At 41.4% G+C, this 26,122-nt stretch overlaps 1 protein-coding gene and 2 pseudogenes across 2 annotated transcripts in view; all 3 read right to left on the bottom strand.

Annotated features, from left to right (window-relative positions):
• Nucleotides 1–26,122, bottom strand: part of LOC101971895 (uncharacterized) — a 46,698-nt gene that overhangs the window by 15,087 nt on the left and 5,489 nt on the right. Inside the window, 7 exon segments of the mRNA XM_078053011.1 lie at nt 5,050–5,102; nt 17,506–18,282; nt 18,284–18,585; nt 18,588–20,242; nt 20,822–20,882; nt 21,159–21,285; nt 25,810–25,862. Coding sequence (XP_077909137.1) covers nt 18,094–18,282; nt 18,284–18,585; nt 18,588–20,242; nt 20,822–20,882; nt 21,159–21,285; nt 25,810–25,862 — 2,387 coding nt within the window. The 3' untranslated portion in view covers nt 5,050–5,102; nt 17,506–18,093.
• On the bottom strand, nt 615–25,862 carry LOC144378577 (BCL2/adenovirus E1B 19 kDa protein-interacting protein 3 pseudogene; annotated as a pseudogene). The gene is made up of 4 exons (XR_013440404.1): nt 25,810–25,862; nt 5,050–5,102; nt 2,526–2,582; nt 615–2,057 (listed from the first exon to the last, which is right to left on the bottom strand). The product of XR_013440404.1 is annotated as a BCL2/adenovirus E1B 19 kDa protein-interacting protein 3 pseudogene (transcript).
• On the bottom strand, nt 7,540–8,677 carry LOC120885691 (poly(rC)-binding protein 2-like; annotated as a pseudogene).

The raw sequence follows: 26,122 nt of genomic DNA, 5'->3' as shown, positions 1-26,122 counted from the left end.
TTGAGCACATAGTAAAGATTCTAAGAAATCATTAATAGAACTTCCAAGAATTATGGGATATCATCAAAAGACCAAATCTAAGATTTATTGGGATAGAGGAAAGCACAGAAATTTAAATCAAAGAAGTATTCAATCTCTTTAGTTAAATAATATCCAAAAAAATTCCCAGATATGAAGAATAAATTGGAAAATCAAATACCAGAAGCTTACTGGACACCAAATGTACAAAATAACAACATATTTACACCAAAACACATTATAATGAAAATGCCTAGCATACAGATTAAGGATAGAATCATAAAGGACACAAGAGAGAGGAATCCGATTACATATAAGGGGAGACAAATTTGAATCTCTACAGATTTGTCAACCCAGACTCTCAAAGCTGGGAGATTCTGGAGCAATATATAGCAAGCTCTTTTTTTTTAAGTTAAAATTTTAATTTATTTTAACACACCTCAATGAAGTAGGGAAAAGGCAAAATTTTTACAAGGCATATACAGCATATCAAAGAGGCAGCCTTTTAGAAATCATGCTGTAGAAAAGAAAAAGCAGGACATGTGGTGAACTAGTTCAATCAAGCTTTTATGATACCATATGTAAATACGACAATCTGAAGAATTTGGCAAAGATTTATTTTTGTTTATCTCCAGTTTAAGTGGATACATCTGCTTACAGTAAAGCTGTGTAAGAGCACACAAAAGCTGAACACAAACAGTAAGATCAGACCCAGCAATCCAGAGCTGCAGAGTAAGACCAAGTAGGTGCCTTCAACAGAAGTTCAACCGTCCAGGTGATGGCGGACAGTCGGGGGCTGGGGTCCGCACCCAGCAGAAGGCCCTCAGGGTGCGGCTGCACAATGGAGCCTGCAGCTGTACCTGGGTTCCATGGCTCCTGATGGAGACAGCCCACGTCCACTATATCTAATATGCCGTTGAAAACAGGGATTATAAGGCCACAGTATTTCTTTTGGACGAATCCCTTACTGTAGTAACTTTTTCCTATTAATGTAGTTCAGTCTTTTGAAATATAAATTATTTTAACAATTAAGGTTACAGTTAATTTTTTTAATTACTACATAATAACTATTAAATTATTTATACTATTTATACCTAATATCCAAAGGAAATTTACTACCAAATCTTACAGTAACTATCAGTCTGACATGCTTATTAATTGATCCCATAGGTATAATTACAGGCCAGCATGATTTTAGTGTCTGCTATTTCCATTTTACTAAGTTATGAGCACAGCATTTATGGAACAAATAAACTCAAGTGGTGCGGCCACCCAAGGATCACTGTAGCGCCAGCCGTCAGCTCAGGAGGGAATCCCAGCACGCCAACAACGCCAGGTCCACATCTCCCTCAAAAGGTGCTGGTGGAGGTTGTCAGGCGCCTCCCAATGTAGATCCCCAATCCAATGGCCAGGAGATGGGACAGCAGCAGAAAGAAAGACCTTGAGGAACTCTGCCGAGAAGGTGCTCCCCTTCTTCATGACACTGGTGTTTCTCATGCTGAGCGTGGCCGTGCGCTTGGGGTGTCGGAAGAGGAACTCCTTGGCGGGGATGTTTTCTGGCCGACTTGACCAATCCCATATCCAGTCTGAGTTTTTCTTTAAGATGCTTTCGACCTCTTTCCTTCTCTCAAGATAATCTTCCTCGGACTGAGAGCTGTTCTTCTCACCGATGCTGTGGGCATCTGTTTCTGAAGCTCTGGTGTTTTCTTGTGGCATCTGTGAGCGCGGTGGGCTGTCACAGTGAGAGCTCTTGGAACTACTCCATCCAGATTCGTGCTGGGCGTCCAGCAGTATTTTTTCCATGTAACCATTATAAATAGAAACTGAGGCTGGAACACCGCTCCCATTCCCGTTGCTGAAGTGCAGCTCTACCCAGGAGCCCTGAAGGGTCTCCTCCTGCATCCCGGGGGCTCCGCTCTGCGACATGGCGCAGGAAGATGGCTAGACAGCGGGGTTGCGCTCGGCTGTAGCTGTCTCTGCGGCGACCAGGGTAGAGGATGCACGCCGCCGGCCAACAGCTCAGCACTCTATAGCAAGCTCTTAATGAAAATGGATGCCAACAAAGAGTGTTACATCTAGCAAAATTAAGCTTCAGATTTGATGACAAAATGAAAACCTTTCATGATAAATAAGTTAAAAGAACTTGTAGGGAGAAAGCCTGAACTAGAGAACATTCTTGGCAAAATATCCCAGGAGGAGATTAAAACAACAATGAACAGTGAGCAAAGGGAGGAACTACACTAAAGGAAAGGCCAATCAAAGGAGAAACCAAGTCAAGATAAAAACCAAAAATAAACCAAAATTTCCAGGAATACAATTTATATTTCAATAATAACCTGAATGTGAATGGCCTAAACTCATCAAATAAAAGACATAGACTGACAGATTGGAATAAAAAAAAAATTTTTTTAAAGGCCCAACAATATGCTGCCTTCAAGAGGATCATCTCACAGGAAAAGACATCCACAGACTGAAAGTGAAAGGTTAGGAAAAAACATATTACTCACATGGACCATGTAAACAAGCAGGTCCTCATGTCAGATAAAGTAGACTTCAGACCAAAGCTAGTGAAAAGGGATAAAGAAGGATATTTCATGTTGCTTAAGGAATTTATACACAAAGAAGACATAGCATTCACAAATATGCCACAAACAGTTGGACATCTATGTATATCAAATAAACTCTTCTCAACTACAATTAAATAGACTACAACACAATACTACTGGGTGACTAACACACCTCTCTCATCACTAGAAAGATCTTCCAAACAACAACTAAACAAAGACACTATAGAACTCAATAAAATAATCAATCATTTGGACTTAATATATATATATATAGAGAGAGAGAGAGAGAGAATATCCCATCCATCAACAAGCAAATATACTTTTTTCTCAGCAGCACATGGATCCTTCTCCAAATAGACCATATGTTATGCCACAAACCAGGTTTTAGTAAATACAAAAACTAGAGATACTATCCTGCATTCTATCTGACCAAAATGAAGTAAAATTAGAAATCAAAGATAAAATAAAAAAATGTAAGCTACTCCAACACCTGGAGACTACATAATATGTTATCAAATGACTCGTGGATAACAGAAGACATCAGGGAGGAGATTAAAAAAAATTCTTACAGATAGGTGAGAACTCCAATGTAACATATAAAAATCTCTGGGACACTATGAAGGGAATATAAAGAAGAAAATTTCATAACATTAAGTTCATTCATTTTAAGAATAAAAAAATCAACAAATAAACCACCTGACATTACAACCCAAAGCCCTAGAAAAAGAAGAACAAACACCAAAACTAAGACAGAAAATAATTAATATCAGGGTGAAAATCAATAATATTAGAACAAAAGAAACAATTCAAAGAATTGACAAGACTGGTTTTGTGAAAAAAAAAATAAAACAAATAAAATTGATACATCATTAGTCACCCTAAAAAAGAGGAGAGAGAAAACTCAAATTAGTAAAATTTGTGATGAAAAAGGAAACATCATGACAGACACTATTGAAATACAGAAGACAATTAGAAAAAAAATTTTTTTTGATGACACCCTGCTAAGTGAAATAAGGCAGCACAGAGAGCCATACTGTCTGGTCTCACGCACAGGGTGAGCTACAAGGTGATTTTACAGAAAGTACACGAGTAGTCACCAGAGGGAGGAAGAGAGGGGAGAGAGGACAGGGTGGGCCTGAGGGAGGAGGCTGGGTATTAGGTACAAGAATACCTCAGGAGGGCCAGCAGTACTGCCCTCCATCACAGGAGGTGACAGGGGTGCACAGCATGTCCCTGTGTATTTCATAATGAAGCTGGGAGCAGTCCACAGACACCAAGAAATGATAAATGTTAACAGATGGAAGAGCTAATGCCCTGATCTGATCATGACACACTGGAACAGGTGTGCAACTAGCTCATTGCTCCTCATCAAAATGTGCAACTTAAATGTGAATCAACACTAAAGAGGAAAATGTTTCCTTTGTAGGAAACAATCAGAGTGAAATGGCACCTCAAGGAACTGTAGAGAATACTTATGCATTGTGCATCTGGAGAGGTGTTGACACCTGGAAAAAATAAAGAAAAAGTGGCTGACAAAGCTCAAGCCATCTTCATGACACAAACATACCTGGAAATAATGAAAATCCCTAATAGGCCACAGCTCTAAAAAACCTGAGCCTAACAAGATAGTTAAGGATGAAGGACAAAAGGCTCCCTCCATCATGATAAAACCAAGACAAGGATGCCTGCTGTCACCACTTCCAGACAACACAGCAAGAGGAGTGCTACCAGCCACTCCAGGAAGAAAATCCCTGTGTTCCAGACTCCAGCCAACTCACATAGCCCTAGACAGTGGGTCAAAATCACTGACTTCACCAATCAGATACAGGTGGGTGCAGGTGACTCACACTCAGACTTATCCACAGAGACAGCATCCACAGGCCCCAAGTAGGAGGAGACAGCGACACAGTGACCACAGACACGATGTGCATTTGACTTTTATTTCTAGCTTCCCGCTCCCTAGAGTCTCTACTGCAAAATAACAGGGGCATTTGATGGTGTTTCTTCACTGCTGCTCCTACCAGAAAGCCTGCTCACAGGGGGAGATCAGAACCTGAGAAGTTATGGGGCTCCAGTACACCCACACATACACAGAGGCCTCACACAAACCTCCTCACAGGGCCACAAAGGCTGCTACACTTTCAAAGGCTGAAGTGAACAACCGCATCTCGTGTGTCATAGTGGTGGCTCCTGGACCTTAAGCCATTTTTCAAAGTTGAGACAACCAAAATTGGTTCACAATGTAGGACCACATGAAATGCTGTACTATTAACCTAGGGCTGGGGTCCAGCTGAGCAGAGAGGGTTCTGCCAAAATGGCTGCCAGACCTGGAACAACCCACACTGTGGACTGAAGGAAGCAAGGGCTGAACTGAAGCAGTGGGAGGCCAGAGGCCAGCCACAGCTTGTTCACCACTTCTAACAAACCTACCTCCCACCTGACCAGACCTGCCCCACACACTCACCATTTTCTGCCTTCTGGAGAGTCCAGAATTCCTTCCCGTGGACCTCATAGCACCTGCAGGTCATAGGGAGACAAATGTGAGCCAAAGCCACCTGGGCCTCATACAGCAGAGAAGACACAGTCCTGAAGATGGATTCTGAGCTCCACAGGGTGAGAGATACAGGCCTCTGACTGGCCAGGGCTCCACAAGACCCCTCTCTCACCCCAGCCCAAATATGCACACTCTGGGACCCTGACTGACAGGAGATGCATCATGCTCCTGGGTACGTAGGCCAGGAAGACAAGGTATTGGCAAAAGCCCTTTTCAGGCAGGACTTCCTCCCTGCAAGGAGACCTGTCCCACCAGGGGGACATTTCCACTCATGCAGAGCTGAGCCTGGCTTTCCAAAGCAGGCCCAGTTGGGTAGGAAGCTCTTCTGGGCACAGAGTCCCAGGCATATGTGAGGAATTACAGCCTTGGTTCCAAGGCAGCCTACCCTGACCTCAGAGAAGGTGTGTGCCTGGTCAGGCCTGACTGGGAAGGAGGGAGCCAGGCATAAATCACTTGGGAAGAGGCCAGGGCTTCAAGGGCAAGGCCTGCTCATACTTTTACTCTGTCAACTAATTTTCAGACAGAAAAAATATAAAGATAATCAGGTAGTACAAGTATTAAGTGCATAAAAAACTAATTGCATGACAATAATATTAAGAACTCAGTGAAAGCAAAAGAAAACACTTGAACCAGCTCAGGTTAGAGCCTACCTCACTCACAGTTCAGAATGAATACCCACACACAGAGGGGTCAACACATTCCCATGTTGACAGCCACACACTGACTGCTAAAATGTGACCCCAGGAGAGCTCATTCCCTGTGTCCAGGAGGGGACACTTAAGTATTTATCTCTCAAAACCCACCATGCCCGCTGTCTTATAGGTTTTCTTAATGAGAAGATAAAGGAAATCCAAAAGAAGAGAGTGATACACCCAAATCTATTAAAAATGAGGCTCCTTCATGAAACTGCAACAGGGTGCAAGATGACTGCTCTACCTCAGGGCAAATGCCTGCAGTCTTTACAAAGGAAAATAAATTCACATAAAGGGAAGATTAAATGGAAAAAGAAATGTCCTCACAAATGAATAAACATGAGAAAATTACTGAAAACCTTTCCAAGAACATTGAAATATACAGAAAATTGCTCATGCAAATGATATTCAGTAAAAAGAAATATATGGTGATATGAAATAAACCAGGATAGACAGGTGTAAGACATAAGTGCACATATATGAATAGTCAGAGCTCATCCAGACATTGCACTGGAATTTTCTAGTAATTTGAATTCATCCATAATCTATAATCTGACAATGTTTTTCCAATGTCTACAACATTTATGAAGTGTGTGCACTTGGGGGCCAAATTTTTAAAAAGAATGACATTATCAAGATTAAAAAGTTAAACTGGAAAGAAGTGAGGTTCTTAAAAAAGGAGAGATCTGGAAGACCCACAGCCTGAGACAGCAATAGGAATCTAGCCAACTGAGGCAGAGAATCCACACAATACAAGTTATAGCACCACAGAGAGAGAGCACTAATGATAACATTGAGTTATTCAAAACTCAAATAAGACAAAACCAAGTAAAATTCTGCTTCGTCATTTATGGTGAAACTATAAGGAATGACAGAAAGAATTGGCACTGAGCTTATCTCCAGGCAGAGAAGAGCAGTGAGAGAGGTCAGCCAGCCCAGGGTCCACTGACCTTTATTTGGATGGGGACATATGGATGTTTAGATTCATACTAAACTGAGAATCTAAAAAACAAATTATTTCAGTGGGACATAGTGAGTGTCTCATGCCTGTAATCCATAGTGGCTCAGGAGGCTAAGGCAGAAGGACTGAGACTTCAAAGCTAGCCTCAGAAACTTAGAGATGCCCTAATTACCTTAAGGAGACCCTGTCTCTAAATAAAATATTAAAAACAACTGGGGATGTGTTGTAGTAGTTTAGTGTCCTTGGGTTCAGACCCCAGATTGGTCAAAGGGGAGTGAAAGGAATGGAGGGGACCTGGAAATAGGAAAGGTAGTGGAACAAGATGGGCAGCATTACCCTAGATACATGTATGGTTGCACAAATGGTTTGACTGTACTTCGTGCACAACCAGGGAAATGAAAATGTATGCTCCATTTGTGTACAATAAATTGAAATGCATTCTGCTGTCATATATAACTAATTAGAACAAATAATATTAAATAACCATGAGTGGATAATAAAGTGTGTAGAATCTTTTTTTTTTTTAAAGAGAGAGTGAGAGAGGAGAGAGAGAGAGAGAGAGAGAGATTTTTAATATTTATTTTATTTAGTTCTCGGCGGACACAACATCTTTGTTGGTATGTGGTGCTGAGGATCGAACCCGGGCCGCACGCATGCCAGGCGAGTGCGCTACCGCTTGAGCCACATCCCCAGCCCCAAGTGTGTAGAATCTTAAGATTTACAAACTGTAAAACCTGGAATCACTGTTCAGAAACTAAACAGGTGGAACATGAGTGGCGGTGAGCAGATGAAAGGGATAAGAGACAAATCTGCATTGTTCCAATGGCTTCGCATGCCACCTCTCTCTGAGGAAAGGCTGAGCTTGATGAGATTCTGAGCCAGGCTACTGCTGGCAGCAGATTCAGTGATGGTGAGCTGCTATCAGTAGATCTTCCACTGGGCTCACAATATTCACCTGTCCTCCAGACATCTGAAGGATCTCATTTGTTTTGGTGCCTTGACACATGATTATGCAGCCAGTCAAGTTGTTTCGGACACTGAGTTTGTGAGTAGCCTGACCAGGTGCATGCAAACCTGCTGGACAGCCTTTCACATCCGAAGAGCTGGAATCAATGTTGTTTAATCCCGTGTGACCATTGTGTCCCAGGACAATGAGAGTGTTGCTTTGCCAATTGGTACAACTTGGTCAAGGCTAGCTAAGGAATGGCAGACTGTCCTTGAATGGCACAGGTCTCTAGAGGGGTTTCTCTATATCAGGATTGAGGCACATGGATGAGGTGCTGTGGGAAAAGTGTGCACTGTTGCTGCTTGTGCTGTACCTGCCCTGGATCCCTGAAAAGAGGACTACAGAAGATGGCATCTTGGGCATATGGGATGAGCAACACAGTGGGGGCACTCAAACATAACTATGCACATCTGTGTGACACACTCAGTGATGGATTGAGAAATGCCTGCAATAGCAAAGGCCCATCCAGCTGCATTAGGGAGAATGTCCTTGTCACCTGGGATTGAGCCCCTGTGCTCTGTCAAATTTCCTTCATCTCATAAACATGTTTTCCAATGAGGGAGCCACACTGACTAGCAGGGACCACCAGGCTCATAGTGACTGGTGTCTACTGGCAGGTGTGCTATGGTTCACAGAGTTGCTGATGTTCTCTTCCAGTCTGTCAATGATTATAACAAAGCTTTGAAGTTGGCATTAGTGGATCCAGCCAATGTGTCCATTCTCCCAGCACAATTCCCTCTACAACATTCATATGTGCAGCACTCTCCTCCCATATCTTAACTGATTCTTCTTTCAGAAAGATACTGCCATCTTCCTTTATATGCATAAGTAGCTGAATGCTGTGACATTTAATCCTCCTTTAATCCCACTGGTGTCCATGTTGAACAAAGTTATAGGAATTGGACTTCGAGTGTTCAAGACTTTGGTCACTAGTCGGGGTAAAAGCCAAAATCTGCAGCTGTGAGGCAACTGAAGAAAAAAAAAAAAGATTGGGCAAAAAGAAGGAGGGGCTGGGAATGAAGAATAAAGGAGCACAAAGGGGGATTGAGAAGGAAGAAGGGATGGGGAAGGAAGGAGCCAGGATTAGGAAAAAGATGGAGAAATAGGAAGGCAGGAAGAAAAAAGGAATGCAGGAAAAGGAAGGGAGTAGAGGAAGAGGGGGTGGAGGAGGATGAAGGAGGAAAGAAAGCAGTGTACAAAAAAGAAGGGAGAGAAGGAAGGGGTGGAGGGATAAAGAAAGAGAAGGATGAGGGATGAAGGAAGAAGAGAAAGGGGTGGGAGAAAAAGGGAGCAGAGGAGGGGAAGAGTAGGAGATGGAGAATAAAGAATGGAGAAGGGGAGGAGGTAGGAGGAGGAGGAGGAAGGGAATGAAGTAGGGGCACAGGAAGGGGTAGAGGCTTAGAATATGGTGGAGATGAAGGAGGGAGTATGGCTGAGAGGTATAAATAAGGAGAAGGGGATGGAGGAAGATGGAGTGGAGGCAGAGGAGGAGAAAATATAGGAGGAAGAAGAGGACATGAAAGTGGAGGAGGGAAAGGGGATGGAGAAGGAGAAAGGGGGAGGAGGAAGGTGTTGGAGGGAGTAGAAGGGGGAAGAGGAAGTGATGGAGGAGGAGTAAGAAGAGGAAATAGAGGAGGAAGGGTGTTGAGAAGGAGGTGGAGAAGAGAAGAAAATAGAGGTAGAGAAAGGGTGGAGGAGGAGGAAGACTGTGGACAAGGGATGAGGAGTACAGCAGGAAGAGAGAGGATGGAGGAAGAAGAGGGGGAGGAGGAAGAGGAGGGAAGGTGGAGGAGAAAGGGATTGAAGGAGGGGAGGAGGAGGGGTTGAGGTAGAGGAAGTAGTTTGGAGGAGTTAGAGAGGTGAAGGGAGAGGGGGAGGGGTTGGAGGAGGAGGAGTTATAGGAGGAGGGGGTAAAGGCAGAGAAGGAGGAGATGGAGGAGTAGGCAGTGGAGGCAGAGGAGGAGGAGATAGAGGAGAGGTAGGACAAGGAGAAAAGACCTGGGGCAGCAGAGATTCTCCTGGATGCTACTTTTGCTGCAAAGAAATATCCTAGGTGTGCTGGGCACAGTAGCACACCCCTGTATTCCCAGCAGCTGAGGCAGGAGGATCAAGAGTCAAAGCCAGCCTAAGCAAAAAAGTGAGGCACTAAGCAATTTCACAAGACCCTGTTTCAAAATAAATACAAAATAGGGGCTGGGGATGTGGCTCCATGTTTGAGTGCCCCTGAATTCAACCCCTGGTGAAAGGAAAGTGATCATGGACAGTCATTTGGACCCTGGGTTCCAGCATAGTTATTGGACTTGTTGATACAGCAGTCTTGAGACCCCATCAATTATTGATGGCTAGCCCTACAAGAATATGGGGACTAGGGTCAGGCCGTGCACCTCTTTGTGTACTGGGACAGTCTGAAGCCCAGTGGCCCGTCGTGAAACATTTTAGAAAGAGTCTGGTAGGTGGCCTTAAATTGGAACATGTCTTGCTCCACTGAGGCTGACAAGATGATCAACAGTCAGTACTCCATTATGTGTTCACGGGGGTTACACAGTCCTCTGAAGATGATCTGTGAGGTCTATGTAGAGAAAGAGAAATAATTTTGGACCCAGAGGTCAAATCTGAGGGAGGAGGGAGTCCCTGAAGACCACTCTGGTGGTCAAATGTGAGTTTTACCCTCTTCCCAGGTTTTGGCACCAAAATAAAAGGAACATGACCATGGCACTCAGAATGACCAAGAGATCTTTATTGTAGCAGTATCTGATTGACAGAAAAAGGAGGAGGGAGGGAGGGAGGGGGGGGAGAGAGAGAGAGAGAGAGAGAGAGAGAGAGAGAGAGAGAGAGAGAGAGAGAGAGAGAGAGAGATGAAAAAGAGAGAAGAGAGGGAGAAAGCAAAGGGGGAAGGCAAAGTGAGAAGAGGGGAGGGCCTGACAGGAGAGAATTTTTATAGCCAAAATCTAATGGGGTCTATGGGTCTGCAAGCTGCCTTGTAGGCATAGTGATTGGATCATACAGTAGTTGCTAAGGGTGTCATCTTCTGCCCTCAGGCAGGGGCCCAATGTGGGTTTCCATTGCACCAGACAAGTGAGGGTTGAGTGTTCAGTTTTGAGTGGGTTTCAGTGTTCAGTCTTGAGGCAAATAACTTATAAGGCACCAGAAGGGTGGGGGTTGAGTGTTCAGCCCACCTGCAGCTAACATTTGTTCAGCCTGCCCTGCAGCTAATACTGATATCAAAAGGAAAAAGTGTGTGTGTGTGAAATATAATACACACACATAACACACACACACAACACACACACACACACACTAGGTTGAACACTGAATAGTCCCAAGCATCATTCTTTATGCTCCTCTTTGATAAGCCCAAATCATGTCAAAATATTTGGTGGACTTTTTCTTTTTTGGTTTTGGTTTGTTTTTATACTTCAGATAATAAATCAATCAATAATTTCTTTACATTCTTATGAAAGACCTTATGTAACCAGGGATACTGCCACACACATGTGCCACAAATTTTCACCACAGAATAAAATTACAGTCATTCTTCTATCCAGTTGTTTTATACCAAGGTGCATTAAAGAATCTTGTTGAAATTGTTCAGATAAACATACTGATTGGAATCATTGTCAGTGTCATTGTAAATGGAGTTTAAAAAGTAGTATTCTAGTTCACAGCCCACTCATCACACTCCTTCACTCAGGAAGCAGTTCAGCATGGGATATGTCACTTTGATAGACACAAAGCAAATTGCAGATGCATGCTTACAGGATTTTAGATCTGACATTAAATCACTGAAGTCGTGATTTTAGTGCAGGAAAGTGAGTGGCACTGGACAAAGGTCACAAGAAATAGTTTCAAATCTGAGAACATAGAGGGATGAATATATTGAGGTGAGGTTTGAAGTGTCATAGGGCAAGTCTTGGTGAGTCAACCCTTATTTTCAAAAGCTGACTGATGGTTCAGATACAAAAGTGTGTCACCAGGAAAACCACTGGGCTTTCTCAATGAAATTGTAAAGATGGTTTTTCTTTTTTCAGTATTAACTTTATCAGCATGAATTTACTAGGAGAAATGATGATTTTGAGGCAGTTATTCTCAGGACTGTGTATACTCCTCTGGCTATTGTCCATCCTAAGTTGAAGCATAGACCATTTCTGAAAATAGATTGACTCAGACCTGTACCAGGGCTCACTGTATCACTATTGCCTCTCATCCTTCATTTCCTCATTAATTTATCCTCACCAGTGTGAAGTGGAACAGCCCTGTTACTAACCAGCACAGAAGACTAAAGGACAGGCAAAAGCATACATTCCCAGGGAAACCAGGACTTCCTCATTTTAAAAAGGCATCTCCAGGGCTGGGGATGTGGCTCAAGCGGTAGCGCGCTCGCCTGGCATGCCTGTGGCCCGGGTTCGAGACTCATCACCACAATCACCACATACAAACAAAGATGTTGTGTCCATCGAAAACTAAAAAATAAATATTAAAATAAAAAGGCATCTCCAACCCTCTGTGGCCCAGGAAAGGGAGTGGTCATTTCCACCTTCCGTCAATGTACCTATCTCACCAGGTGGGGCCTAGGAGAAAATGTTGCCTACATTCTTCTTTCAAGGCAGTGCCTGTCTCAAGTCTGCATCTTCTCTAGAAAAGTTCTGTCAAACTGAAACACGGTCTCTCACAACCACGTAAGACATGCAAGTTACCGATATTGAGGAGAAAAACATGGGAAAACAAGTATTTCAGTTGCCCATATCAGTATCCTGAGATGTCCACAGGGTCTGCCTCTCCCCCTTTTCCACAGGAGCAGCCCACAGAACTCAACCTTCTCAAGAAAAGAAGATGTGGCATGTCTGTCATTCTGTCATTGCTTCCCCACCCACCATCCTTGTGGAATCCTACACTTCCGTAGTGACATGAGGCCCTCTTTTAGGTTCCAAAGTCAGCTCATGTTTTAAGTTAACCCTGGATTCTTTCAGTATGGTAATGGGAAAGGATGCTTCCATATCCAGGGGAGGCTGTGAGGACAGGTCACATGACATTCTGTGGAGATTACCAGCTTTTGTGTCTACAGGACTGTGATCTTGATTCTATATTAGAAAACCAAATTTCAAACCAGGTTAACTTAATTCCAAACCCCAATAAACCACCAAGGACTCCCTATACAATTATACTCTTAATTTGCCTTTCTTCTGGACACTCTTTTTAAGTGTTCTTTGTATAAGCCCTTGCTAGACCCCTGAATCAATAGCAGATTTCCTCTATCTGTGAATTGCTATTATTTCAAATAACCAGTGTTTGGGAAACATGGGGAGTCCCTAAACTCACTGATTTATCATTACATATTGGTAAGTCCCAAAGGTGTCTCTCAGATCTTAGCTACAAACCTTTTTGTGAGTTCTTTATTTACATGAATATTTTAAAGTTCAGATTATGCCCAGTATAAATTTGAGCTCAATGTCAGTCAGACTGGGACTGAGAGAAACTGGACTGTAAACAAAAGCAGGTTGATATTTGTATACATATACACACAAATCTCAACATATACAAATACATATACATATGCATATATGTATACAAACACATACATCTATATGAATGCAAGAATTCTAAAACATCTCCACTGTGGAACCTGTGCATTTCCAGATAAAGGAATTGTTCCTTCTAAAGATCAAATATAATTATAGTGATAAGATTGGAGATGTTTGAATCTAAAAAAGTTTCTAAATCTGTAGAATAAATTGGAGAACATAAAAGAGAAAACAAATGCCTCAAAATCAACGAGGTGCATTTTTTTTGTTTTAATAAAACACTAAATAAATGAAATGTCATGTCTCTAAAAAACTATTGACAAAGGTGAGAAGACTACTCCCCCACACACAAATCTTCTTGCTTTTAACATACATATATATTTATGACTGAGATGGCTATAGGGACTAAGAGAGCACCCTCATACATATTTATACCAAAATTGTAGGTTCCAACTTAAAAATTCCTGTTTTGAGAAATCACCAGAGCATTGTAAGATAAACCCTCCACTGTAATGCTAGATTTCTGAAGGATCCACTTCTCAACTGGACTGCTCCCCTAATAAAAAGAGATCCTGAACCCTAGTACAATACAGAACAAAACTGAGTTAAGAGTATGTCTCTGGTTGGAGTTTCTAAAAAGTTCCAAATTCCCTTTCCAAATTAATAAAATAGCTAATCATTTGCTACTTTCCCTATTCCACCAGAGCCCCCCTTCTCAAACCCCTGGTGACAGTGTGCTCTGCTAACTGATGAACCCAGCTTAATTCCATCTTAAGATTGGGAGCCATCTTGTCACAAAGTCATGAAAAGTTAATTTCTGTTTTACTATAAATTCCTGAGATTTATCATCTACTTTGGAATTCCTACCTGTACCTTGAACTCACCCATGCCTGGCTTGCCCTGACCAGAACAACCCTCTCTGAAATCTCAGTGGTACCTCATAAATTCTGGCTTTCCTTGACAAGATAACAATCCTCTCTGAAACTCTAATAGTGCCTCATAAATTCTGATGTTGGGATTTATATTTACTCCCTAAGTGCTAAACCACTTAGACCTTTAACCTACTACTTGCCTTTGTATTATGCATTTCAAAATCCTGTTATCTGTAAGTTCTCAAGACACCCCCCTTTTTGCAACTTTTTGTGCTATAAAACTGAGCTCCTAGATAGTTAGAGTACTGTCTTCTATTCCCACATATTTCAGGAGAGGGACAGTCCCGGCTGGTCGGAATTACAAGCTTGCTTTAATTTGATTTAAATTGGAGTCAGTGGTGTTTTCTTTGCATCATGGTTTAACACTAACACTGTTGACCTCTTTCTTATTCTATTTCTGCTACACTACAAACTTCTTTTTGGGAACAAGATAGTATAAAAAAATGAATCAGTATCTTATTGAAGGCAATATTTTAAATACCCATGTGGAGTCCAGGCATAGAAGTAAGTACTCAGAGGTACAGCACTTGGCTCGTACGTGTGAGGCATTGCATTTGATTCCCAGTGCTATATATAAATAAGCAAATTTAAGAAAAAATAATGGTCCATCAAAAACAACAACAACAAAAATATTTTAACAAAAGGAGAGACTGCTGAGTTCACCATGTCTGTTGCCTCTTTTGCTTTCTGCCACTTCACATTCTCCATGACACAGAAAGTTTGGCCAGTGGTGCACGGGATTGCTCTTTATCCTTCTATGTCCACACTTCACTTTTATTCTTGACACTTACAAGCAACAGGGATGGGGAAGAATTGAGCTGGTTCAAGGCCAACTAAAGAACCATCCTGCACCTTGATACCAGGAGATCAGCATAATTGTTGGGATAATGGCATAGCAAGAAGCATTGAAGGGTCTTGATGACCAATGTCATTTGTTAGTAGGTTTCTGGAACTGCCTACTACACAAAACTACTCCTCTCTACAGAAATTTCCTCTGAAAAATTTGGGGTACTCATGCAAACTTGAACTTTACACAGGTAATATATTCCTCTGACCCCAGTAGTGCTCATGTTTTGTGTGGTACTAAAAGATTTTAGCTGCCCAATAACCTACAATGGAAGTCACCACCTCAATCTTCAGGAAATGTGATTCATTCTTATTAGGGTTAGTACAAAATGCATAGTGATTTTGTCACTATGACCATCAAACCTTCTTATATGACTTTTGGAATGTTATTAGTGTGCTAAGAACAGCCCACACACTGACTACTTGAGAATACTTGAATACTTGAGATAGCCTCTCCCATGCTTTATTAGAAGCTAGCATCATGGTTTCCTCTTCTTTTTGTACCTGGACCTGGACCATGAGGCATCAAGATGCGAACCACATCACAAGTGCACACTAGAATATCAAGGGAAGCAGAAACACTAAAATAGAAAGGCCACATCTACAGTCTGCAAAACAAAACTTGTTAGGCAAGTAATGATGTACTTAATTCATTCTCTGTCTCCCTCTCTCTCCCTCCTCCCAGCCACCATGAGGTAAATAGTCTCTCTTTTCTACATCATTCCATGTTTTGCTTCACCTCAGGCCTAAAGCAAGGTGGTCAGTCTGTGATACACTGAAAAAGTTATATGACCATGAGCCAAAATAAATCTTCCCTCCCATAGGTCGAATTTTCCAATGTTTCTATCAGTACAATGGAAATGTGACACATAAATCAAACTTAAACTTGTAAAGGCTCTATCAGATTTCTGGTTCAGAGTTTCTCAACCTATACAATTTTTTTTTCTGTTCTTCAAAGGAACTGTAAATATTAGACTCTTTCACACATTACTTTTTTCCATTACCTTTCATGTATAAGAAGTAAATATCACACATTTAGAGAGTTTCTCTTCCACTATGAGTGAAATGGCTTTGAAAGCAACAGGGAAAAATGATTTATCACTTCTTTAATGATTTATCAGTTTTTGTAGTGTGAATCCTTTCATATTTGAAAATGAACAGGAAAACAATTATTTCCCAGAACTTTTGCATTGAAATAGCATTTCTTTTTCTTTTATATTTATTGAGTTGTAGATGAAAACATAGTATCTTTTTATCTTTTTATGTGGTGCTGAGGATTGAACCCAGTGCCTCACACATGCAAGGCAAGCGCTTTACCACTGAGCTATAGCCCCAGTCCCTGAAATAGCATTTCTAGTTATCATTTTTTTAATGCTTATTAGGGGAACTGCACCAAAGGAAAGTGTTTACATTAATATAGCTTTGTTCTCATTGTTTATATTAATACAGCTTTGTTTCAGTAAAGTTATTTTATGTTTTTAAATGTCACTGCAACAAATGACTTACTACATTGTTTATGCACAAAGAACTTCTCAACAATATGTTTGTTCTTGTATTTGAAGGTAGGAAGATCAATTGAAAGCTTTTGCACATGTTGACATTCATAAGGCTTCTATCCAGTATGAATTTGTTTGTGATTTGAAGCTAATAAGAGAGGTTAGGGATTGTGGCTCAGGGGTAGAGCGTTTGCCTACCACAGGTGAGAAACTAGGTTAGATCCTCAGCACCACATAAAAATAAATAAGTAAAATATATTCTGTACAACTACAACTAAAAAGAAAAAAAAATTACACAATACACAATCAGTTTTTTTCTCTGTGATATGAGTGTGCTATGCAATTGAAGGAGAATGGAAGTCCTGAAAGCTTTTTCACATTGTTTTCATACAGTCTTTTTTTGGTATGAGTTTTCAAATTGAATTGGAATAAGCAAAGGTTGTACCACATTATTTACTTTCAGGAGGCCTCTCTCCAGTATAAGTTCCTTCATGTATATGAAGATAAGCATAACTAGTCAAATCTTCACCAGACTATTTACATTTTTAAAGTATTTGAAGATAAGCCAAAATACTGAAGGCTTTACCAGACCATTTAATCTCACAGGGCCTTTCTCCACTGAGATTGTTCATGAATTTGTAGGAAAAGAGAAAAAGAAAAAAATAATAATTTTTTTTCAATTTTTTGGATATTGATGAACCTTTCTTTTATTTATTTATTTATCTATATGTAGTGCTGAGAATCAAACCCAGTGCCTCACACATGCTAAGCAAAGGCTCTACCACTGAGCTACAACCCCACCATGAAGGTTTAACACCTTGTTTACATTCATAGAGCTGCTCTCTAGCATGAGCCTGTTCATGCACATGAAGACAAGTGGAAGGACTAAAGGTTTTACCTCAATGTTTACATACCCAGGTAACATTCTTTCCAGTATGAGTATTTTCTTGGGAGTGAAGTTCACCAGTTGAAGCAAAGGCTTTCCACATTGTTTACATTCATAAGGCTTCTTTCCTATATGATTTTGTTCATGTGAGCAAAAGTAATCAAGGAAAAGCTTTCCCACAGTGTTCACACTAATAATTTTCTCCAGAATGATTTTGATTAAGCCTTTTAAGGCTAGACAAAGTAGTGAAGACTTTTCAACATTGTTTACATTTATAGGGCTTCTCTCTACCATGAATTCCTTCATGTGTATGAAATAGAATGGACTGAGTGATGGCTTTGACTCACTGCTTAGTCGTAGGGCTTCCCTCCCATATGGGTTTGTTCATGTGAGTAAAGGCTAGAGGACTGTGTGAAGAATTTGCCACACTGCTTACACTTATAGGGCTTCTTTCCAGTATGAATTCCTTTATATATTTGCAAGAAAGAGAATACAGTGAAGGTTTTCCCACATTCTTTGCATCCATAGGGCATCTCTCCAGTATGAATTTATGTGTGTATTCAAAGGTTAAACAAACTAGTGAAGGCTTTAAAACATTTTGTACATCCACAAGGTTCTACTCAGTATTAGTTTGATTATGTGTTTGAAGGTAAGAGAAGGGAGTGAAGGCTTTTCCACATTTTTTGCATTCATAGGGCTTCTCCCCAGTATAAGTTCTTTCATGTGAGTGAAGACTAGAGGACTGATTGAAGGCTTTGTCACATTGCTTACATTCATAGGGCTTCTCCCTAGTATGAATTTGTTTTATGTTTTCGAAGGTAAGCTAATACAGTGAAGGCTTTTCCACATTCTTTGCATTTACAGGGCTTCTCTTCATTATGAGTTTGTTCATGTGAGCAAAGAGTAGAGGAATGAGTGAAGGCTTTGCCACATTGTTGACATTCATAGGGCTTCTCTCCAGTATGAGTTGGTTCATGTGAGTGAAGGCTAGAGGCCTGAGTGAGGGCTTTGCCACACTGTTTACATTCATATGGCTTCTCTGCAATATGAGTTTCTTCATGAACCTGAAGTTCAGAGGAACAAGTGAAGACTTTACCACATTGTTTCATTCATAGGGCTTCTCTCCAGCATGAGTTCGTTCATGTGAGTGAAGGTAAGATGACCGAGTAAAGGCTTTACCACACTGTTGACATTCATAGGGCCTCTCTCCAGTATGAATTCGTTCATGTGAGCGAAGGCTAGAGGAATAATTGAAGGCTTTGCCACACTGCTTACATTCATAGGGCTTCTCTCCATTATGAATTCTTTCATGTGAGTGAAGGCTAGAGGAATAAATGAAGCCTTTGCCACACTGCTTACATTCATAAGCCTTCTCTCCATTATGAGCTCTTTCATGTAAGCGAAAGCTAGAGGAATGTCTGAAGGCTTTGCCACATTGCTTACATTCATAGGGCTTCTCTCCAGTATGAATTCGTTCATGTGAGTGAAGGTAAGATAACCGAGTGAAGGCTTTACCACATTGTTGACATTCATAGGGCTTCGTATGAGTTCGTTCATGTGAATGAAGGCTAGAGGAATGAATGAAGGCTTTGCCACACTGCTCACATTCATAGGGCTTCTCTCCATTATGAGCTCTTTCATGTGAGTAAAAGGTAGAGAAATGAGTGAAGGTTTTGCCACACTGCTTACATTCATAGGGCTTTTCTCCAGTATGAGTTCGTTCATGTGCATGAAGATAAGATAACCGAGTGAAGGCTTTACCACATTGTTGACATTCATGGGGCTTCTCTCCAGTATGAGTTCTTTCATGTGAGCGAAGGGCAGAGGATCGAATGAAGGCTTTGCCACACTGCTTACATTCATAGGGCTTCTCTCCTGTATGAATTCGTTCATGTATTTGAAGGCCAGTGGAAGAAATAAAGGCTTTCCCACATTGTTTACATTCATAAGGCTTCTCTCCAGTATGAGTTCTTCCATGTATTTGAAGGTTACCAGATGTAGCAAAGGCTTTCCCACACTGTTTACATTCATAGGGCTTCTCTCCAGTATGAGTTTTCTCATGTGAGTGAAGGTGAGAAATCCGAGCATAAGCCTTGCCACACTGCTTACATTCATAGGGCTTTTCTCCTGTGTGAGTTCGTTCATGTATTTGAAGTTCAGAGTAACATGTGCAGACTTTACCACATTCTTTACATTCATAGCACTTTTCCCCAGTGTGAATTCTTTCATGCTTACGAAGTTTACTGGATGAAGAAAAGGCTTTACCACACTGTTTACATTCATAGGGCTTCTCTCCAGTATGAGTTCGTTTATGTATTCGAAGGTAGGAGAATTTAATGAAGGCTTTACCACATTCTTTACATTCATGGCGCTTCTTACTTGTATGAGTTCGTTTGTGTTTTTGAAGAGAATATGAATGAGTGAAGGTTTTCCCACATTGTTTACATCTGTAAGTCGTCTCTCCAGGAGGAGTTTGTTCATGCCTTTGAAGTTTATTTGAAATAGTAATGGCGCCTCCACATTGCTTATATCCAGGTGGCTGCTCTCCAGTATGAGATGGTTGATATTTTTGAAAACACCTGGAACACCTGAACTCTCTTCCACATGTCAGACCTCCACTAGGTCCATTTACAGTGTGCTCTGACACCTGGCATTGAACACTTGTGAGAGAAATGGAGGATTTTCTCTTCTCTTTACATTCATATAGCTTTCCGCCACACTCCTCCTTCTCATATGGTTTGTTTGCAGAGTGAGATATGATGGGCCTATTAAGGAAATGTGACATGTGAAGACCTGTCCACACATATTGTTTTCACATGAACTGACTAGCAGGAATGTTTTTTTAAGTCTAAGGTGTGGAATCTTTCTGAGGTTTTTCCACACTGAGTACCTTTTCAAATTTTTCCAGAGACTACCATATGACTTCTGTAAAAACATAATAATAATAATTACAAGTACGATTTATGGTTGGATCATTAATACTTTTACATTTATTAATAGGCTTTGGACTTACACTATTACCAATATCATGGAAAGTACTGTTTTTTTGTCATATCTATACTGTATGCTCTTCGAAAATCAATGTAACAATTACTTTGTAAACTGCTTCTCCACAGCTACTACTAAAGCAGTGCTATCATAAATGAAGCTTGTTAACACTGTCAAAAATTCAATAGTTTTTGAAAACAGTAAACTTTAACTATGTTACGTTAAAGTCCATATTTGGTGAAAAAAAGAATAAGTATAATTCATCTCATGCTTGTTTCTGTTGCTTATTTGTGGAACTATAGGATGTGCTAGAATTCCCTCAAGGCACTCGGTTTCCTCATATGAGTACAAATTACCTTACATCTCTCTTGGTATTTGTGTTCTGATATTCCATGTTCTGGTCCTCCCATGTGTCTCCTGAAATGTAGTCCCAGAAAAGTCATTATGCATCATCATGATTTCAGAATGCATTATGGGATTTACAATTTGGACAACTATACTGCTCCCATTAAAAAGATGGTAAAGGCGGGGAGGAAACAGGATTATGGTATTTATGTTGCAGAGTGCAATGACATTAGGCCCAAATTATTCCTTAAAGTACTCCCTTTCTCACACTCCAAATTCATGAGGGGGAAAAAAAACCAAACTTCCAGGTGCTCTGTCTTTGATTATGTAATGAAACGTCATCCTTACCTATAGAAGCCAGGTTTCTAAGGACTTCCCGCATCACATCTCTGTAGAGATTCTTCTGGGAAAGTTCCAGCAAAGCCCACTCTTCCTGGGTGAAGTTCACAGCCACATCCTCAAAGGCCACTGAAGTCTAAAATGTCCCACAAAAGTATAGGGTATACCAGGAGAGATTGACAGCATGAGAGTTCTATTCTCTACATGTGAGAATAGATGACTCTACATGATTCTGTGATCTCCAAATATTCAGTGTCTGATTTGGTTGTTAAACTTGTACTCTGTCTGCACTCACTTCCCCAAATGGGCATTCCAATATAATAATGAACTATCAGGAAAGCATCAGCAGAGAAAAAAAAATACCCTTCTCAATTTTAATCAAGAAAGTAAGGTATGCTCTCAGGTCACCCCTAAGATCTTCTCAGGGTGAATGACTAATACATGGAATGATGAAGCCCTACGACCTCATGTGCAGAGGAGAGCTAATATTAGTCTTTCTGTCAACACCTATCCTGAGAAATACCTATTGACAAAGTTGTAGTTTAGCTGGTAGAAGGTGGTAAAGATTTGGATAGGATCTCACCAAACTATGCATTTAAACTGAGTCACAGTGCTTGACAGTGTAGGTAAGCAACACAGGATGTGCTGAATGATAATGTTTACTTCAGAAATCATGTTATTTTGTCCCACTCATACAATAGAACTTCCAGGATCAAAGAATCCCAACACCTCAAAAGAAAAAAAAAGAACAAGAATTGTAGAAAACATCTGCGTATCATGCATCTGGAGAAGTGTTGATACCTAGAAAGAATGAAGAAGCAGCAGCTGACAAAAAGCAAACCCAATTTTGTGACATTAACATGCACATACCTGGAAATGAATAAAACACCCTAAAAAGCCATGGGGATCTACAAAAAGTGAGGCTACACTGAAGAACAAAACCAGGTCTCCATGCTCTCACCATTTCTAGAAATCCTACCAAGAGGGGGGCTCCCAGGGAAGCCAGGAACAAAGTCACACCATTCCAGACCTCAGGGCCAACTCTCACAACACCAGACACTGAGGCAAAATCAAGAACTCCACCACAAAGATAGAGGTAGGAATAGGTAACACATTTGCCTTGTATTTCTGGCTTCCTGCTCTCTACAGTCTCTACTACAAGTGGATAAGGACATCCGACAGGGTTTCTTCACTGCTGAACCTACCAGAAAGCCTGCGACATGCGGGGAGATCAATACCTGAGAAGTCCCAGGGTTTTAGCACACAGAGGCCTCACACAAACCTCCTCACAGGCCCACAGCCACTCAACTGTCACAGGCTGAAGTGATCAACCCTATCTCATGTGTCAGAGCGGTGGCTCCTGGACCTCAAGCCATTTTGCAAAGTTGAGGTAACCCAAATGAGTTCACAATGTAGGTCCACACAAAACCCTGCCCTGCAAAGTTCAGAGCACCAGCACTCATGATTTTCAAAGCCTGGAAGCACCCAAGAGGAAGATGTGTTCCCAAGGTCAGGGGTGAAAATATTAGTAAACAAAACTCAATAAAAATCAATTAATAATCAAAAATCAGCTTTGCACTTATAAAATTCTGAAATGCAATTCTTAAAAATTCATTTATAATGACACTCCAAGAACAAATATAGAAGAATAAAAAATATAATAATAATATATGCTACATACATACACAATAGAAACTATAAAACTTATTTTCTAAACTGTAATACTTATTGGAAGAAGCTCAAGATCCAAATAAATGAGAAACTATTTCATGCTCATGGAACAAAGGTTTAACATTATTAAGGTGGTAATACTCCCAAAGAATCTACCAATTATATTTAAACCCATCAGAATCCTGGGTGATGATTCCTTTATAGAAATGCAAAACATCATTCAACATTACAAGGGACCCCAAATACCACAGGACTTTGAAAATGAGCATTTTGACTAGCAATGAAATTAGTACAAAACCTGCTCTAAGTCAACAGTCACAAAGTGGCACTAATGGTACCTGTAACACATCGTAGATGAGAAATGACAACACCTCCAGGGAACAGAAGGTCAGCCAAATAGCAGTGGAGCTGCTCCACACAGAAACACAGAAAAAGAAGCAGAACAAAGGTGACCCTGGAATAGCCTCAAATTTCACATAACTTCATGATGCACCTCAGTCCTTACTGCAAACTCTGGGACTCAGCACCACTCTGCAGGGAGCAGCCTGAGCGCCCTGTGCAACATCAACATGCTACAGTGATAAAGTCACACCACAGTTCCCCGTATCCAAGGCCAGCCCAGGACGTCACCAAGAGAAAAAAGAATAAAGAAAATGAGGTACACATACACAGTGGAATTTTGCTCAGTCATAAAGAATGAAAGTATGTCATCAGGATGAAAATGGGTAGAACTAGAAGACAACATGCTAAGTGAAATAAGTAAGAGCCAGACTTCAGATGCTGAATGTGTTCTTTCCCATATGTAGAAGCTAGAGGAAAATCAGGATAAAAAGTGGGGTAGGCAGGATCCCATGAAAACAGAACAGAGATCAGTACAGAAGAGGACGGAGATTGAGAATTCGGGAGGAAGGAAAAGAAAAGAGAGAACACTGGAATGAAGTTGGACAAATTATGCTATGTGCATAGATGAATCATAAAATATCATATCATAAAATATCATAATGAATTTCACCATTATGTATATCTATAAAGCATTAATTAAAAAAGAAAACTGTAGATAAACAGAAGGAAGTCTAGTAGAGTAGCAGTAAGGAAACAGAAAGAGAGTAGGAGAGAGAAAAGGGAGTTACTGGGGACTGAAGTAGAGCAACTTACACCCTATGCTTGCATACTATATAAAAAATAAAAACCCAACATTAGCCAGGCAAGGAGGTACACACCTGTAATACTAGCAACCCATGAGCCGGAGGCAGGGGAGGCCAGCTTCAGCAATATAGCAAGGCCCTAAACAAGTTAGAGACAGTCTAAAAATAAAAATAAATAAATAAAAAGAGCTGGGGATGTGGCTCAGCGGTAAAATGCCACTGAGTTCAATTCCTGACAGCAAAAAGATACATAAATAAAACAAACTCTAATATTATGTATAACTAATATAGTAATACAAGTGGAAAGAAAAAAAAGGGGGTTGCAATTTGAGAAAATCTGGGAAGCACTGCCCTGGGTTTTATACTCAGCATCACAAAAGAAATAAATAAAAAAAAAAACAGCCTATTTTTTTTTCTTAAAGCCCTAAAACATTTCCAATAAAAACAATGATCAAATAGAAAAGATTAAAAACAAAGAACCAAAAAAACTTTTTTTTACCTTGCTCACCTCTGAATAAATATATTTCACATTTAAGGAAACCTAGGTCTGCAATAAGTGAGCAGATCATTTTAAAGTGATAAACACAGAAAGGGCTGGAGATAAGGGAGCAGATGTGTAAGGATCAAGGGGCTGGTAAGGTCCCTGCCAGCCGGACATCATCCCACCTGGTCCTGTTCAAAGAAACACTCCATGATCACCCTCCCAGGAGACCTGGACCATGACTCCAGTCTAGGAGGCTTTCAGGTTTGCACAGCACTGCACTGGGGTGGATGATCCTTATGCTCTGGGAGAGTTTTCTCCTTCACAACTGTGAGAAAATGCAAGGGCAGGAATCACTGCTGACCTGGGCCCTCAGCACAAGCATCCACAGGCTCACTGTCCACCTGTCTCCAAGGAATGGGAACAGGGCTTGGGGGATTCAGTGTCCCTAGGAGGCAGCTGTCTAGGACATTAATATTCCTGTCCTTTTCTCATATTTACAGATCTGACTCCAGGACATTTGTCAGCCCCAAGGCCTCCAGCTGCTCCCCTCACAAGCTGAATGACACACCTCATAATGTCCTCTAGAAGGAGCTGACCCAGGGCCTAAAATTGCCTGCTTCCTGTAGGACACAGGGCGGCCTAAAGGACTTGAGGCAGCCCCAGGCAGGACAATACAGTGGCTGAAAACAAGGGATGCTGTGAGGGATCCAAAGGAAACCTCTCCACAATTTGATAAGGTATCAATTCCTGGGGAAGGAAAAAGAGAGAGAGAGAGAGAGAGAGAGAGAGAGAGAGAGAGAGAGAGAGAGGCACAAGTTCTCTTAACAGTGAAGTTCCAGGTGACTGTTCTCTCCTTTCATCATATGAAAAATTCATAAAAAGAAATGAAAATGCTGTGAACTTAGAAGGGGAGTCAGATCTGTAAATATGAGAAAAGGACAGGAATATTAAGAATGTACCAAAAGCCCTGGTAGGGCATAGGAGGGGGAAAGGAGGGTGACTCCTTGAGAAGAAGAAATACAGAACCCTCAGACCAGCATCTTCTACCCAGGAGCCCCACACCTAAGGCAGGATCCCCTGAGACCCGCTGCCTTCACTTCACACTGAGAACCTAGGGCTGGGGTCCAGCTGGGCAGAGAGGGATCTGCCAAAGTGGCTACAGACAAGCAGCACACTGGGAACCCACCTGCACCAGCCCACACCATGGCCATCAAGGGCTGAGCTGAAGTAGCACCTGACTCAGGTACTCTTGGCTGACACTGATACTATAGAGATGACAGTGGGAGGCCAGAGGCCAGCCACAGCTGGTTCATCACTTTTAACAAGCCTACCTCCCACCTGAACTGCCCCACACACTCACCATTTTCCGTCTTCTGGGGAGACCTGACATCCTTTCTGTGGACCTCATAGCACCTGCAGGTCACAGGGAGACAAATGTGAGCCAGAACCACTTGGGCCTCACACAGCAAAGAAGACACAGTCCTGAAGATGGATTCTGAGTTCCATAGGGTGAAAGATACCGGCCTCTGAGGCTGTAGAAGGCCACCCCCTCCCACCAGCTGACTGCTAACTACCAGGGCTCCACAAGACCCCTTTCTCACCCCAGCCCAAATATGCACACTCTGGGGCCCTGACTGACAGGAGATGCATCACGCTCCTGAGTTCGTAGGTCA

Source organism: Ictidomys tridecemlineatus, chromosome 1, assembly GCF_052094955.1.
Source record: "Ictidomys tridecemlineatus isolate mIctTri1 chromosome 1, mIctTri1.hap1, whole genome shotgun sequence".
Lineage (NCBI taxonomy): Eukaryota > Metazoa > Chordata > Mammalia > Rodentia > Sciuridae > Ictidomys > Ictidomys tridecemlineatus.
The sequence above is the reverse complement of the archived record's forward strand: the minus strand, read 5'-3'. Positions and strand labels throughout refer to the sequence as shown.